This window comes from Cavenderia fasciculata (assembly GCF_000203815.1).
Source record: "Cavenderia fasciculata unplaced genomic scaffold Scf_ET2XIPL01COFD4-5, whole genome shotgun sequence".
Taxonomy (NCBI): domain Eukaryota; phylum Evosea; class Eumycetozoa; order Acytosteliales; family Cavenderiaceae; genus Cavenderia; species Cavenderia fasciculata.
The window spans coordinates 2,143,192-2,158,241 of NW_004457695.1; the positions used below are offsets into that span (position 1 = coordinate 2,143,192).

The 15,050-nt window shown below is 35.5% G+C and overlaps 4 protein-coding genes across 4 annotated transcripts; 3 read left to right on the forward strand and 1 right to left on the reverse strand.

The window, feature by feature from the left end:
- Positions 1 to 61: 61 nt before the first annotated feature.
- On the forward strand, positions 62 to 6,811 carry DFA_08445 (uncharacterized protein; the record flags this gene model as incomplete). The annotated part of the gene is made up of 6 exons (XM_004355881.1): positions 62 to 1,843; positions 2,183 to 2,217; positions 2,473 to 3,571; positions 4,030 to 4,057; positions 4,442 to 4,483; positions 4,893 to 6,811. The coding sequence occupies 6 exons, from the start codon at positions 62 to 64 to the stop codon at positions 6,809 to 6,811; spliced, it is 4,905 nt and encodes a 1,634-aa protein (XP_004355934.1).
- A 109-nt stretch (positions 6,812 to 6,920) lies between these two features.
- On the reverse strand, positions 6,921 to 8,223 carry DFA_08446 (uncharacterized protein; the record flags this gene model as incomplete). The annotated part of the gene is made up of 2 exons (XM_004355882.1): positions 6,921 to 8,115; positions 8,213 to 8,223. 2 exons carry the CDS (start codon positions 8,221 to 8,223, stop codon positions 6,921 to 6,923), a joined length of 1,206 nt encoding a protein of 401 aa, XP_004355935.1.
- A 138-nt stretch (positions 8,224 to 8,361) lies between these two features.
- On the forward strand, positions 8,362 to 12,791 carry DFA_08447 (uncharacterized protein; the record flags this gene model as incomplete). Its single annotated transcript, XM_004355883.1, has 7 exons — positions 8,362 to 8,368; positions 8,527 to 8,553; positions 8,617 to 10,162; positions 10,214 to 10,400; positions 10,689 to 12,347; positions 12,675 to 12,694; positions 12,722 to 12,791. The coding sequence occupies 7 exons, from the start codon at positions 8,362 to 8,364 to the stop codon at positions 12,789 to 12,791; spliced, it is 3,516 nt and encodes a 1,171-aa protein (XP_004355936.1).
- Positions 12,792 to 13,051: 260 nt separating this feature from the next.
- On the forward strand, positions 13,052 to 14,974 carry DFA_08448 (uncharacterized protein; the record flags this gene model as incomplete). The annotated part of the gene is made up of 1 exon (XM_004355884.1): positions 13,052 to 14,974. One exon carries the CDS (start codon positions 13,052 to 13,054, stop codon positions 14,972 to 14,974), a length of 1,923 nt encoding a protein of 640 aa, XP_004355937.1.
- Positions 14,975 to 15,050: the final 76 nt, after the last annotated feature.

The following is a 15,050-nucleotide window of genomic DNA, read 5'->3' on the forward strand; positions in this document are numbered from 1 at the left end:
CTTTTCTATTACACATTATTTATGTAATACTTTTATAAATATTCACACACAAAAGAAAAGTATGACGAGTCTATTAAATTTATCAAATACAATAATATCACAAATCATATCAGAGATTGAAGATAATGGAGATATAATATGTTTATTGTTAACTTGTAAAGGAATATATCAAAATGATAGTATTAAAAGATCGATTCAGTTTAAAGGAATAGAAGCTATCGATACTATCAATAGATGTGTATCAGAGCCGTTTACAGCAACAGCTACCCGATACAACCTCAAATCATTTCAAGATATATTGGAGAATAGTATATCGAATCATCAGGTGATGATACTAAAAGAGAAAAAAAAAAGGTATCATTCATATAACGCACCCACAATCATAGACTATCCTCAATGGATACAACAACGTATCAGTCTGACTGATAGAGATGATGATAAAAGTGGTGGTATTATAACTGCTTTGGTGAATGATCCCAAACAATCACCATCTCTAGAGCCACTCTCGGTGGACATGCCATCTCTAGAGACACTATTCATCAATCAAAAACGAGGTAAAATGGATCTCGGCTCCATCTCATCATTACTACCTTGTCTTCAACGACTTGCGGTCAGCGCAGACAAGGTTAAATTTGGTCATAATACATCACTCAAATCTCTGTTGTTGGAATGTGACCAAAACTCCTCTCTAACAAAGTTTGGTCTTTCCAATTTGGTGTCGTTGACCGAGTTGACTATCGAACCTTCTTATGTGTGTGGATTGGTACCGGGTCTCTTGCCAAGTAGTCTGACATCAGTCACTATTGGACTGTTCGAGGTACCTCCAAGAGACACATTCCTTTCATTGACGTCGTTGGTGTATCTCAGTCTTCAGTTGGTGGCAGAAGACGATACCAAGAAAGAAGAGGAGCCATGTATCGATCTTGAAGATTTACATACACTCAAGACACTCAAGTTCAAGTTATTTGATGATACTCAAGATAAAAAGTACATCTTGGAGCTTAGTGTACCTCCATCACTGACGACACTTGACTTTAATTCTAAAAGTGCATACATCTCAACTAGATCTACCCTACCAAAGTTGGAGAAGCTGTCAATCAATCAAGTACAATTATTCGATGCCCGAGTCAACAGTCTATTGGTATCACCGTCTCTCAAGAAATTGGTTATCTACAATTGCAATGAAATCATGCCAGCTCATATCATTCCATCAACTCTCGAAAAACTTACCATCTTTAAACTCGTTTATAAAGATATACTTGGACAAGTTGTATTCCCACCATCACTCACTCATCTATCCGTCTTGGGATTGTATTGTGAGGAGTTAACCCAACCACTCCCAGAATCAATCATCAAACTAAAGTTGTTGGTCAATACTAGAGGTGCACCCAAATCACCACTCCCTCAACACTTGAAAAAGCTGGTTTGGGTACAACCAGAAGACACCAAAATCAATGGTGCCTCTGTAAAGTTTCCATCCTCCTATCCACCAACACTTGAAACACTTGATCTCAGCGACATCCAAGGTGAATTTACCATTGACAATATGCCACCGTCCACCAAGCATCTCGCCGTCGACCTTCCACCACTCACAGGGTATGAGGATGAAAAACACACAAAACCAGTTTACTACTATTCAATCTCCTCTCTATTCCCAAAATCCATCCTCGATCAACAACAATGGCTGTCACCCAATACCACCCATCTAACTTGCCAGTTAAACAGTGATGATAGACGTCATAATAGTCGAGTAGAATTGAGTTTGTATGACATCATCCTCTATACCAATATTAGATATTTAACTGTCATTGTCTTTATGTCAAGAGAGCAATTACACTCGAGTGTATGTCATGAAACGACCAAACGAACCTACCAATTTTCAATTCAAAGATTGAATCCTAAAGATACATTGGTTTTGGAAACAAAGTCACTTCAAGGTGGAGTGATCACTCAGACAATCCATCAACAGGGATATTATAATCTAATGTCTTTATTTTTTAATTCTACACCCAAATCAAATTGGTCATTTTTTTATGTAACCCTTGACTAAATATGGAGTAATGACGGATAATAGGTAACAAACGATCAATGCTCAACAACAACAACAACAACAACAACAACAACAACAACAACAAACATATTAATGCCTTGATCCAATTTATTTATATTTTGATATTGAGAGCTTCTCAAACAATCCATTCAAGTTGGCGAGATTATGTAAATAAATAAATAATAATAAATAAAAAGATAATATATTTTGATGAGGTTCATCTTGGAGGTTTATGTATTTATTTTTCATTTTTTTTCTCTATCATTATATGTTCATGACATGACTCTACTATTATCTTTATCTAATCTATTACTATCACAAATCATATCAGATATTGATGATAATGCAGATCTAATATGTTTTTTGTTGACTTGTAAAAAGTTGTACAGTAATAGTCGCATTAGAAGATCGATTCAGTTTAGAGGAATAGAACCTATAGATACTGATTATGGAGAGACATCAAAACAGTTTATAGTAACTGCTACTCGATTCAACCTCAACTCTTTTAAAGATATATTGGTGAATAGTATACTATCTAATCATCAGGTGATACTAGGCAACCAAGATGATCTTCCTCAATGGATACAACAACGAGTCATCTATCAAAAGATAGTTGACAAGAGTAAGAGTGGGGACATTAAAACTGCATTGGTCGAGTATACTTCTCCCCTGTCTCCAATCTACTCGGCACCATCAATCGAGACACTATTCATTAACGAGTCATATGATCAATCGGTCGATCTTGACAGTATCTCACTCTTGCCTCGTCTCCAACGACTTGAAGTCCGTGCTGGTAGATTCAATATTGGCAGACACACATCACTCAAGTATCTCAAACTAGAAGTTAAGACAGAATCCGATGATGGCATACCGTTCATCAGCAAGTTTGGGCTCAATGGCCTAGAATCACTGACAGAGCTAAACATGAGGTATTGCTCTCAAATGACTGGACTTGTACCAGGTCTATTACCAAGCACCCTGACATCACTCACTCTTAGTCTCATGAAAGTACCTCCACGAAATACATTCATTTCATTGACATCACTTGTGACCCTCGATCTTGGCATATACACCCAAGATGGCCTTGGAGAGGTGGAGGAAGAACATGTACCACATGAAGATGAATATGGAGAGGTCCAAGAACAAAAACAATATGTGGATCTCGAGTCTCTACATACTCTCAAGACTCTCAAGTTCTACCTCTTTGACCAACCTCACCCCAAACTCGAATTATGTGTACCTCCATCACTCACGACTCTTGACTTTTATTGTAGATCCATTGTCCAAATCCCATCACGTTGTACTATGCCATCGTTGGAGAAATTATGCGTGCAACAAATGGTATTGATTGATGGAAATATTAATCTGTTGCCATGTACATCACCATCAACATCTCTAAAGAAACTAGTTCTTTATGATTGCGATCAACCTATCAGGCCAGGCAATACATACATCCCATCAACTCTTGAAAAGTTATCAATCTATAATGAAAATACAGAATCAATTCTTGGACAAGGTGTTGTATTTCCACCATTACTCACTCATCTGACCATATTGGGAGGAGATTATGAACCTAATGTTCACCATATTCTCCCAGAATCGCTCGTCAAACTAAAGGTGTTGGTCAATAACCATCTCGATACAATCTCACTTCCAAAACATTTGAAAAAACTGGTTTGGATACAACCGAAAATCAAAATCAAAGATATTGCGTTTCCATCCTCATATCCACCCAATCTTGAAACACTCAACCTGGGAAATATTAAAGATAAATTTATGATTGACAATATTCCATCAACTATTAAATATCTATCAATCTCCTTGGAAATTGACAATCAAAAACGACATTCAAATAATGTGTGCATCTATTCAATCTGCTCTAAATTTACCAATTCCATCCTATCCCAACAACAATGGTTACCAATCAATACTACTCATCTAACTTGTCACCTAGATGATAGAAGAAAATCAAGTTTTAGATTAGATCAAATAATCAATCACACCAATGTTAGATATTTAACAATTTCTATTTCCTACCGGCCATATATCTTTACAATTCAAAGATTAGACACAGATAATCAAAATGTATTGGTATTGGAAAAAGAGACGCCATTAGGTGGAATAATCAATCAAAGAAAAGCAATCAACAGCACTGAACAACAACAACAATATGACCCTATTTATTTATTTTTTGAGAACCATTATTCTTCTCATTTGACAGTGAAATGGAAATTTGGATAAAGAAAAATAAATAAATAAATAAATAAATAAATAAATAAACAATGACAACTCGTTTATTATCTTATCTATTACTATTGTTGTTGCAATAGTTGAGGTGGTTGGTTGATTACTAGAAGATGTTTGATAATTATTATTATTATTATTGTATAGTTGAAGAAGATATTTATGTAGCATTCATCCTTGCACATGTGGGTATGTTGATGCAATTAATAGATTGCAGTGATTTCAAATGCCACTGCACTGACTCGCACGTGCAACCAATCAATGCTTTCATTCCAATCTTTCGCTCTTTGTTAATTTGAAGCCGTAGCATGTTTTCATATTATATCAACATCCTGATCATCATCTTCTTCAAACTATCTTGTTATTATTATTAAACTGATCATATCTCTTTCTTTGTTGGTATAAGATATTCACGAGAAAACATTTGTGAAATTTTAGCAAAAGCATAGATCAGAAAAAACAAAGAAATAGAAAAAAAAATGTTTGTTCTCAGGGACAAATAAGACACTTTGTATTTTTTTTTTATGTTGCTACAAATATAGTATGACCAGTCGACTATTATCTTTATCAAATTTATTACTATCATATATCATATCAGATATTGATGATAATGGAGATATAATATGTTTGTTGTTGACTTGTAAACAGTTATATCATAATAGTGCTTTAAGAAGAGGATCGATTCAGTTTAAAGGTGTGACGGCTATAGATACTGATTTTGGAGAGATATCAAAACCGTTTATAGTAACAGCTACCCGATACAACCTCAACTCATTTAAAGATATATTGGAGAATAGTATACTATCTTATCATCATGTGATACTAGGTAGCAACAAACATGATGATCTACCTCAATCGATACAAGAACGAGTCATCTATGAAAAGAGAGTTGACAAGAGTAAGAGTGGTGACATTAAAACTGCTTTGGTCGTGGATACTTCTCAACTGTCACTAGAGTCAATCTACTCGATACCATCCATCGAGACGCTATTCATTAACGAGTCATACGATAAATCGGTCGATCTTGACAGTATCTCACTCTTGCCTCGTCTCCAACGACTTGAAGTTCGTGCTGATGGATTCAATATTGGTAGACACACATCACTCAAGTATCTCAAACTCGAAGTTACGACAGAATCCGATGATGGCATACCGTTCATCAGCAAGTTTGGGCTCAATGGCCTAGAATCACTGACAGAGTTAAACATGAGGTATTGCGCTCAAATGACTGGACTGGTACCAGGTCTATTACCCAAAACTCTGACATCACTCACTCTTAGTCTCATGAGTGTACCTCCACTAGATACATTCCTTTCATTGACGTCACTTGCCAAACTCGATCTTGGCATATACATCCATGATGACAGAGAGGAGAAGGAAGAAGATGGAGATGATGTAGAGGAGGAAGTTCAAGAACAACAACAACAACAACAACAATACATGGATCTCGAGACTCTACATACTCTCAAGACTCTCAAGCTCGACATCTTTAACAAAACTCACCACAAACTCGAATTATGTGTACCTCCATCACTCACGACTCTTGACATTTTTTGTAAAGAAGCATTCATCCCATCACGTTGTACTATGCCATCGTTGGAGAAATTGTATGTGCACCAATCCCTTTTGATCGATCAAAGAATCAGTCTAGAATCATCACCATCTCTAAAGAAACTAGTTCTTTATGAATGCGATCAACCTATCACGCCAGACAATACATTCATCCCATCAACTCTTGAAAAGTTATCAATCTATAATGAAAATACAGAATCAATTCTTGGACAAGGTGTTGTATTTCCACCATTACTCACTCATCTGACCATATTGGGAGGAGATTATGAACCTATTGTTCACCATATTCTCCCAGAATCGCTCGTCAAGCTAAAGGTGTTGGTCAATAACCAACCCGATCCAATCTCACTTCCAATACATTTGAAAAAACTGGTTTGGATACAACCGAAAACCAAAATCAAAGATATTGTGCTATTACCATCCTCATATCCACCCAATCTTGAAACACTCAACCTGGGAAATATTAAAGATAAATTTATGATTGACAAAAATAATCCATCAACTATTAAATATCTATCAATGCCATTGGAAATTGACAATCAAAAACGACATTCAAATAATGTGTGCATCTATTCAATCTGCTCTAAATTTACCAATTCCATCCTATCTCAACAACAATGGTTACCAATCAATACTACTCATCTAATTTGTCACCTAGATGATAGAACAAAGTCAAGTTTTAGATTAGATCAAGTAATCAATCACACCAATGTTAGATATTTAACAATTGCTATTGCCTACAAACCATATATCTTTACAATTCAAAGATTAGACACAGATAATCAAAATGTATTGGTATTGGAAAAAGAGACACTTCAAGGTGGAATAATCACTCAGAGAAAATCAATCAACATCACTGAACGACAATATGATCCTATTTATTTATTTTTTGAGAACCATTTTACTTCTCATTTGAAAGTGAAATGGAAATTTGGAAATATATAAATAAATAAATAAATAAATAAATACTAGTCTATTATCTATATCTAATCTATTACTATTTATAAACAATATTTATTTATTTATTAATTTATTATTAATTTTTATATTTAATTTAAATATCATCATGACGTTTTAAATTTAAATAGAGATAGGCAAAAGCATGATCGATAACATCATAGTTGTAATTATCAAATTCCAAGTCGAGTAGAATCTGTCGTTTCAAACAAGTTGTGATTAGAGGAAGGTGACAATAGTTTTTGACACCCAACTCGAATGCAAGAAGCGTGATGAGGAGTACGTTTTGTCGCATATCTTGTGCCCATTGCTTTTTAACATCCCAATGTCGAATGGCAAACGAGCCCATAACGTCGAGTGCCTTTTCCGGTGTTTTCTGGCTATGTATGTCACTCATCAAGAGTAGGTCTTTTTCATGATACTGTGATCTGTTTTGATCCATAATATCACAAACAACCATCTCGGTGATCAGAGTAAGCGTGGTCATGGTTTTGACATTGAGTTTGTATTTGGTGGGTCTGTACTTTCTGATGGTATTGTTTTCGAGGTACCATGTCAACTTTGACAAGTCCCATACGATTGGGAGTTGTTCATCGACAATACCAAAGTAACGGTTGTATGTATGCATAATCTTGGCTGTCAAGTCTGGTGTACGACGTGGAATAGATCGGTTTAGTCTGACGAGACGTTCCTTGATAATATCGGCAATTCTGTCACGACCAAAGCCCGGTAAACCCATTGTGTACCCGCCGACGACGAGCATGGTCGCCATTGTGACATAGGCTGGTACCATGTGCTTGTTTGTAATTTCAAATGGTATGGTACACATGGGATTGTAGCAGCAGAAATAGTCGGCGTCGAGGTTACCCTTTGCCACATAGGTCTGAGCCTTTTGGTTTGGGTTGGGTATCAAATCGAGCATTTCAAACATAAGCTTGTTGCAAAATTTAATATACACGGGCAACAATTTTGTTTTGGTGGCTTCGGACGTGTCAGAGGCACGAGCAAACCCAGCGTCACTTAGATACTTGTCCAATGTTGCTTCGTTCCACGGTTTCTTTAGATCCACTCCTTTGACATCAACAATCTTTCCATAGTTGTATGGGTAGTCTATTCCATCGTCTCTTACAACTCTTGTTGGTTCTGTCAATAGTTGAGCCGGTGTTGTTTTCTTTTTCTTTTTCTTCTTTTTCTTTTCTCCTTCTGGTTTTGGTGGAACTACTTGTGTTGTAGTTTTAACTTCTTCTTTTTCTTCTTCTGCTGCTGTATCTAATTTAATACGTATTTGTTCACTAAAGAAATAAATATAAATAAAAAAAAGAAGAATAAGAATACATGTTCAGCTGATTATTAATATTATTAATATTTTAGATAGCCAGTTTAACTTACAATGTATTCATCAGTTACGATAGTAGATGACTCTGATGTTCTAAAATTATCACAACTGCCATCACAGCAATGATGTTGATGATCTCCTTCTTTTTTACTCATATTTGATAATAATAATATTTAATACTTTCTATCTTACTTTAGATACTATGAAGAGTAAGATACATAGTGCATTGACAACGTTCACCCAATTAATTTAAATTAATAAAAAAAACCGAGCCACCTCGAAGTTCAGAATAAATGGTTATACTATCTCATGAAGATGACTCTACTATTACAGTTATCTAATTTATTACTATTACATATAATATTAGATATTGACAATAATGCAGATATAGTATGTTTGTTGTTGACTTGTAAACAGATATACAATAATAGTATTAAAAGGTTGATTCAGTTTAAAGGCATAACACCTACTGCTAATGATAAAGGAGTATTATCACCACAGTTTATAGCAACGGCTACTCGATTCAACATCAACTCTTTTAAAGATATATTGGAGAATAGTATATCGAATCATTATGTTATACTACCTCGAGAATTCCATGACTTTCCTCCATGGATACAACAACGTCTATCTCCAAACAGAGCCGACAAGAGTGACATTACGACTGCATTGGTGACCTATTATCGATTAACATCACTACATTCACTTTTGGACATGTCATCGATCGAGACACTATTCATCAACCACAAACACGGGAATACAATAGATCTTGGTAGTATCTCACTCTTGCCACGTCTACAACGACTTGAAGTTCTTGCACAACAACTCAAGCTTGGTCCTCACCCGTCACTCAAGTCTCTAAAAGTGTATATTAACAATCCATTCGATCTCGGTGACTTGCAACTCGACAAATGCGTATCGTTGACAGAGCTGTCGCTAAAGAGTGAATATATGTCTGGGCTCGAACCTGGTATCTTGCCAAGCAGCTTGACATCGCTCACTCTGAGTACATTGGATTTTCCACGAGACTCATTCCTTTCATTGACATCGCTGGTGTATCTCAAGATCAACATAAACCATCTGGGCCCAGATGAAGAGATAGAAGATGAGGGGGTGCAAGAACAGCTATTCATCGATCTAGAGACTCTATCTACACTCAAGACACTCATTATCAGAGACTACCATGACAATGACCCAACAGAGGATAGACAGTACGGTCTAGAGATTACTGTACCTCCATCACTCACCATTCTCCACCTCATTGCTTCATCCATACAAATCCCAACTAAATGTACAATGCCACTATTAGAGAAATTGTATATCCGACAGAGTATTCTGGTTGGTCTTAGATTTAGTCTATCATCATGTGGTCCATCACTCAAGAAACTAGCTCTTTATGAATGTCTCAAAACCATCACAACTATCATCCCACCGACTATCGAAAAGCTATCAATCTATAAATATGAGGAAGATCCTATACTTGACCAAATTATATTCCCACCATCTCTTACTCATCTCACTATTAGAGGATTCAACGAACCTGTTCAACTCCCTCCATCACTCATCAAACTACACCAAAACATCAACAAAAATGCTCATCCACTTCCACAACATTTAAAAAAACTAGTTTGGGATATGGATGAGAAAAGAACATCCTCTTCTAATTTTGAATTCACAACATCCTATCCACCCAACCTTGAAACACTGCAATTATTTGATGTTGGTGGTGACTTTACAATTGACATACCATCAATCACCAAACACCTATCAATATCGTTGACCAAACTCCCTCAACTGGATCTTGATTCTCCTTCAATCTTTAAACTGAAAAAAGACGAACATCCAATCTTTTCAATCGGCTCAAGAATATCCAAAACTATCTCACAATCACAACAATGGTTACCAATCAATACGACTCATCTAACTTGCAATCTAAGAGACACTATGTATAACTTGAATGGTGCATTTAGATTAGATGAAGTAATCAATCACACCAACGTTAGGTATTTATCTCTTCTTGTTTCAGATCAAACATTTCAATTTTCAATTCAAAGATTAGACCCGGACAACAACAATGTATTGGTATTGGAAACAAAGTCACTTCAGGGTGGAACAATCACGCAACAAAGAACAAAATCAGATGACACTCAAACAAATAATCAACAACAACAACAATATGATCCAATTTATTTATATTTTGATACTGGTTCTACTTCTCCATTTGATTTGAATTGGAGTTTTGTCAAAAGAAAGAATACTATTATTAGTGACCACTAATCGAAATACAAATAAAGTTTATTAAACTTTCTAACTTTACATTACCTTTCTTTTTTTTTTTGTTTGCGTGGGTCTCTCTGCAAGTGAACATATCATTTTTTAAAGACAGCTGGCTGTTACACATTAGTTTAATTAATCACATCGATGACACATAGTCTACTATTATCTTTATCTAATCTATTATTACTACAAATCATCAGATCTATTGACAGTAATGGAGATATAATATGTTTGTTGTTAACCTGTAAAAAGTTACACAGTAATAGTGGTTTAAGAAGATCGATTAGATTTAAAGGAATAGAAGCTATAGATGAAGACGAGGGAGAGATATCAAAACAGTTTAAATCAACAGCTACTCGATTCAAACTCTTAGCATTTAAAGATATCTTGGAGAATAGTGTATCTAGTCATCAGCTGATCCTACATCGAGTATTCAAAGACTATCCCCAATGGATACAACAACGTATCTCTTTAGATAGAGCTGACACGAGTAACATTACAACAGCATTGGTGACATACCATCGATCATCACCACTACCACTAGAGTCACTCTACGACATACCATCAATCGAGACACTATTCATCAACCAAATTACCGTAGATCTAAATCATATCTCATGCTTGTCCAATCTCCAACGACTATCAGTTCATGCACACAAATTGAAACTTGGTCCTCACACAACACTCAAGTCTCTTAAACTGCGTATCGACCTTCCATGCGATCTCTGTGATTTGCAACTCAACCAATTCGTATCACTGACAGAGCTGACGTTGAGGACTAACTTTGTGTCAAAGATTAGTCCAGGTATCTTGCCAAGCAGTCTAACATCACTCACTCTGAGAACGATAGAGATACCTCCAAGAGACACATTCCTCTCATTGACATCGCTGGTGTATCTCAACTTGGATCTGAAAGGAGTTGAAACAGAGCAAAGTGTATATGATGAAGTGATGGATGAATGGGATGAAGTTGACGAGAAACAACCAATTCAACAACTATTCCTCGATCTCGAGAGTCTATCAAATCTCAAGACACTCATAATCGGTGACGACAATGACCCAACAGAGGATAAACAGTACAGTCTCGAGATTACTGTACCTCCATCACTCATCATTCTCCACCTCTTTGCTTCATCTATACAAATCCCCACCCGTTGTAAAATGCCATTATTGGAGAAACTGTATGTACAACAGTGTATTCTAGATCATGATAGACTCTGTCTATCTTCATCATGCGGTCCATCACTCAAGAAACTAGCTCTTTTTGAATACCTCGACCATCCAGAAAATAAGATACCATCGACCGTTGAAAAGCTATCAATCTATAAACTCTATGATGAAAATATTGACCACTGCGAATTCCCACCATCTCTTACCCACCTATCTGTCAAAGGAGGCTATATTAATGTTCAACTACCAGACACACTCATCAAACTTAAACAACACGTCAAGAAACATCATTTTCATCCACTACCTCGACAGCTCAAAAAACTCGTTTGGCATTTTGATAGGGAAGGAATGACCTCTAATTTTGAATTCCCATTCAACTATCCACCTCACGTTGAAACACTCCAATTCTTTGATGAAGGTGGTGACTATCGTACAGCAATACCATCAGTCACCAAACACCTATCAATAACATTGACCCAATTCCCTCCAAAACAAAAAAAAACACTCTCCATCTTTTCAATTGGATCAAAGTTGGCTCTACCCATCTATCATTCACAATGGCTACCATCCAATACAACTCATCTAAATTGCCACCTAAAAGACACACTGTATGATCATCATGGTGCATTTAGATTAGATCAAGTCATCAACAATACCAATGTTAGATATTTAAATATCATTGTTTCAAATCAACAAACCTTTCAATTTACAATTCAAAGATTAGACAAGGATAATATTAATGTATTGGTGTTGGAAACAAAGACACTTCAAGGTGGAATAATCACTCAGCAACGAACTAATTCAATCAACAAACAATACATACCCATTTATTTATATTTTGATACTGGTTCGACCTCTCCATTTGGCTTGAAATGGAGTTTTGGAAAAAATTAAATAAAGAGTTCTAACCACATTATTACTTTACACTTTGTCATTATTACTTTTCCCTTTGTTTGTTTTTTTTAATAAATTTTACCAATTTTTTCAAAGCTTCGCAGGAGCAAGGGTGATTTGGCTTTTTTTTGGATTTTGGCTCAAATGCTTCGTTTTTCATTTTTCTTTAATCAGTATGCATTTTGGAGCGAAAAGCAATTTTTTTAATTTTTTTAAAAAAGAGATAAATGTACAGATAGAGTAGAGATAACACATTATTTGTACTCAGATGAATTGATTGATTTAAATTGAATTTTTAAATTTTAAATTTGGACCATATATAGCAACTCTGGTAATAAATTAATTAAATTTGCTGCCCCCTTAATTGGGCGGCGTCGTGCTCCTCCTCCTGACAGGTCAAAAAAAAAATTAACGAAAAATAAAATAAATAGGTCCTTATTTCTGACCCAAAAGGTCTGAAATAACAGAATGAGCTTTTTGCTACTGCGAAGACTGATCATGACCAGGTGATGTTTTTTTACTCTTATTAGAAAGTTTAATGATTACACACGATGACTAGTCTACTATTATCTTTATCTAATCTATTACTATCACAAATCATATCAGATATTGATGATAATGCAGATATAATATGTTTGTTGTTGACTTGTAAAAAGTTGTACAGTAATAGTAGTGTTAGAAGATCGATTAAGTTCAAAGGAATAGAAGTAATCGATAAAGAAAATGGAGATATATCAAAACAGTTTATAGCAACATCTACACAATACAATATCAACTCATTTCAAGAAATCTTGGAGAATAGTATATCTGATCAACATGTGATGATACTATCTCGAGAAATCACAGACTATCCTCAATGGATACAACAACGTATCTCTATCTCTGCAGACAGAGTAAACAAGAGTAGTGACATTACAACAGCATTGGTGACGAAATATCAACCAACACTATCGCCCCTAGATTCACTCTACGACATACCATCAATCGAGACACTCATCATCAACAAAAATACAACTGCACTCGATCTTAACCATATCTCACGCTTGCCCAATCTAAAACGACTATCAGTTCATGCAAAAGGATTGGAGCTTGATCCTCTTCCAACACTCAAGTCTCTAAAACTGCGTATCGACAATACATTCAACCTTGGTGACTTGCAACTCGACAAATTCGTATCACTGACAGAGTTGACGATAAAGTGTTATTATGTCATAAATCTTGGGACAGGAATCTTACCAAACAGTATAACATCTCTCACTCTGAGACCGTTATATATTCCCTCACGAGATGCATTCCTTTCATTGACATCGTTGGTTTATCTCAACATAGATCTGAAGGGAGTTGAAAAAGATGATGAACAATCCATTCAACAACTATTCATCGATCTTGAGAGTCTATCCAACCTCAAGACACTCATAATCAGTGACGACAGTGATTCAACAGAGGATAGACAGTATAGTCTAGAGATTACTGTACCTCCATCACTCATCATTCTCCATATCTTTGCTCCATCTGTACAAATCCCAACCCGTTGTAAAATGCCATTGTTGGAGAAATTATATGTTCAACAATGCATCTTGGTTCATGGTAGAATCAGTCTATCTTTATCATGCGGCCCATCACTCAAGAAACTTGCTATTTACGAGTGCAAGGAATATCTCGATACCAATCCAGACAATATGATCCCATCGACCATTGAAAAGCTATCAATCTATAAACTCTTTGACGATAATCTTGAAGACTGCCAATTCCCACCATCTCTTACCCACCTATCTGTCAAAGGAGGCTATATTAATGTTCAACTACCAGACACACTCATCAAACTTAAACAACACGTCAAAAACAACAACAACAACAATCATCCACTACCTCCCCATTTAAAAAAACTAGTTTGGCATTTTGATAGGGAGGGAATGATGACCTCTTATTTTGAATTCCCATCATCTTATCCACCTCACATTGAAACACTCCAATTCTTTGATGAAGGTGGTGACTATCGTACAGCAATACCATCAGTCACCAAACACCTATCAATAACATTGACCCAATACCCTAAACAAAAAAACACACTCTCCATCTTTTCAATTGGATCAAAGATTGCCAAACCCATCTATCATTCACAATGGCTACCATCCAATACAACTCATCTAAATTGCCATCTAAAAGACACAATGTATGATCATCATGGTGCATTTAGATTAGATGAAGTAATCAACAATACAAAGGTTAGATATTTAAATATCATTTTTTCAAATCGACAAACTATTCAATTTACAATTCAAAGATTAGACGCAGACAATAAGAATATATTGGTGTTGGAAAGACAGACACTTCAAGGTGGAATAATCACTCAGCAACGAACAAAATCAATCAACAATCAACAACAACAACAATATGATCCAATTTATTTATATTTTGATACTGGTTCTTCTTCTCCATTTGATTTGAATTGGAGTTCAAAAAATATTAATTAATAAATAAAATAAAGTCTTATTTTTTTTTTCTATTTGTTTTCTTTTTCTCTTTTATTTGTTATTTGTTATTTGTTTA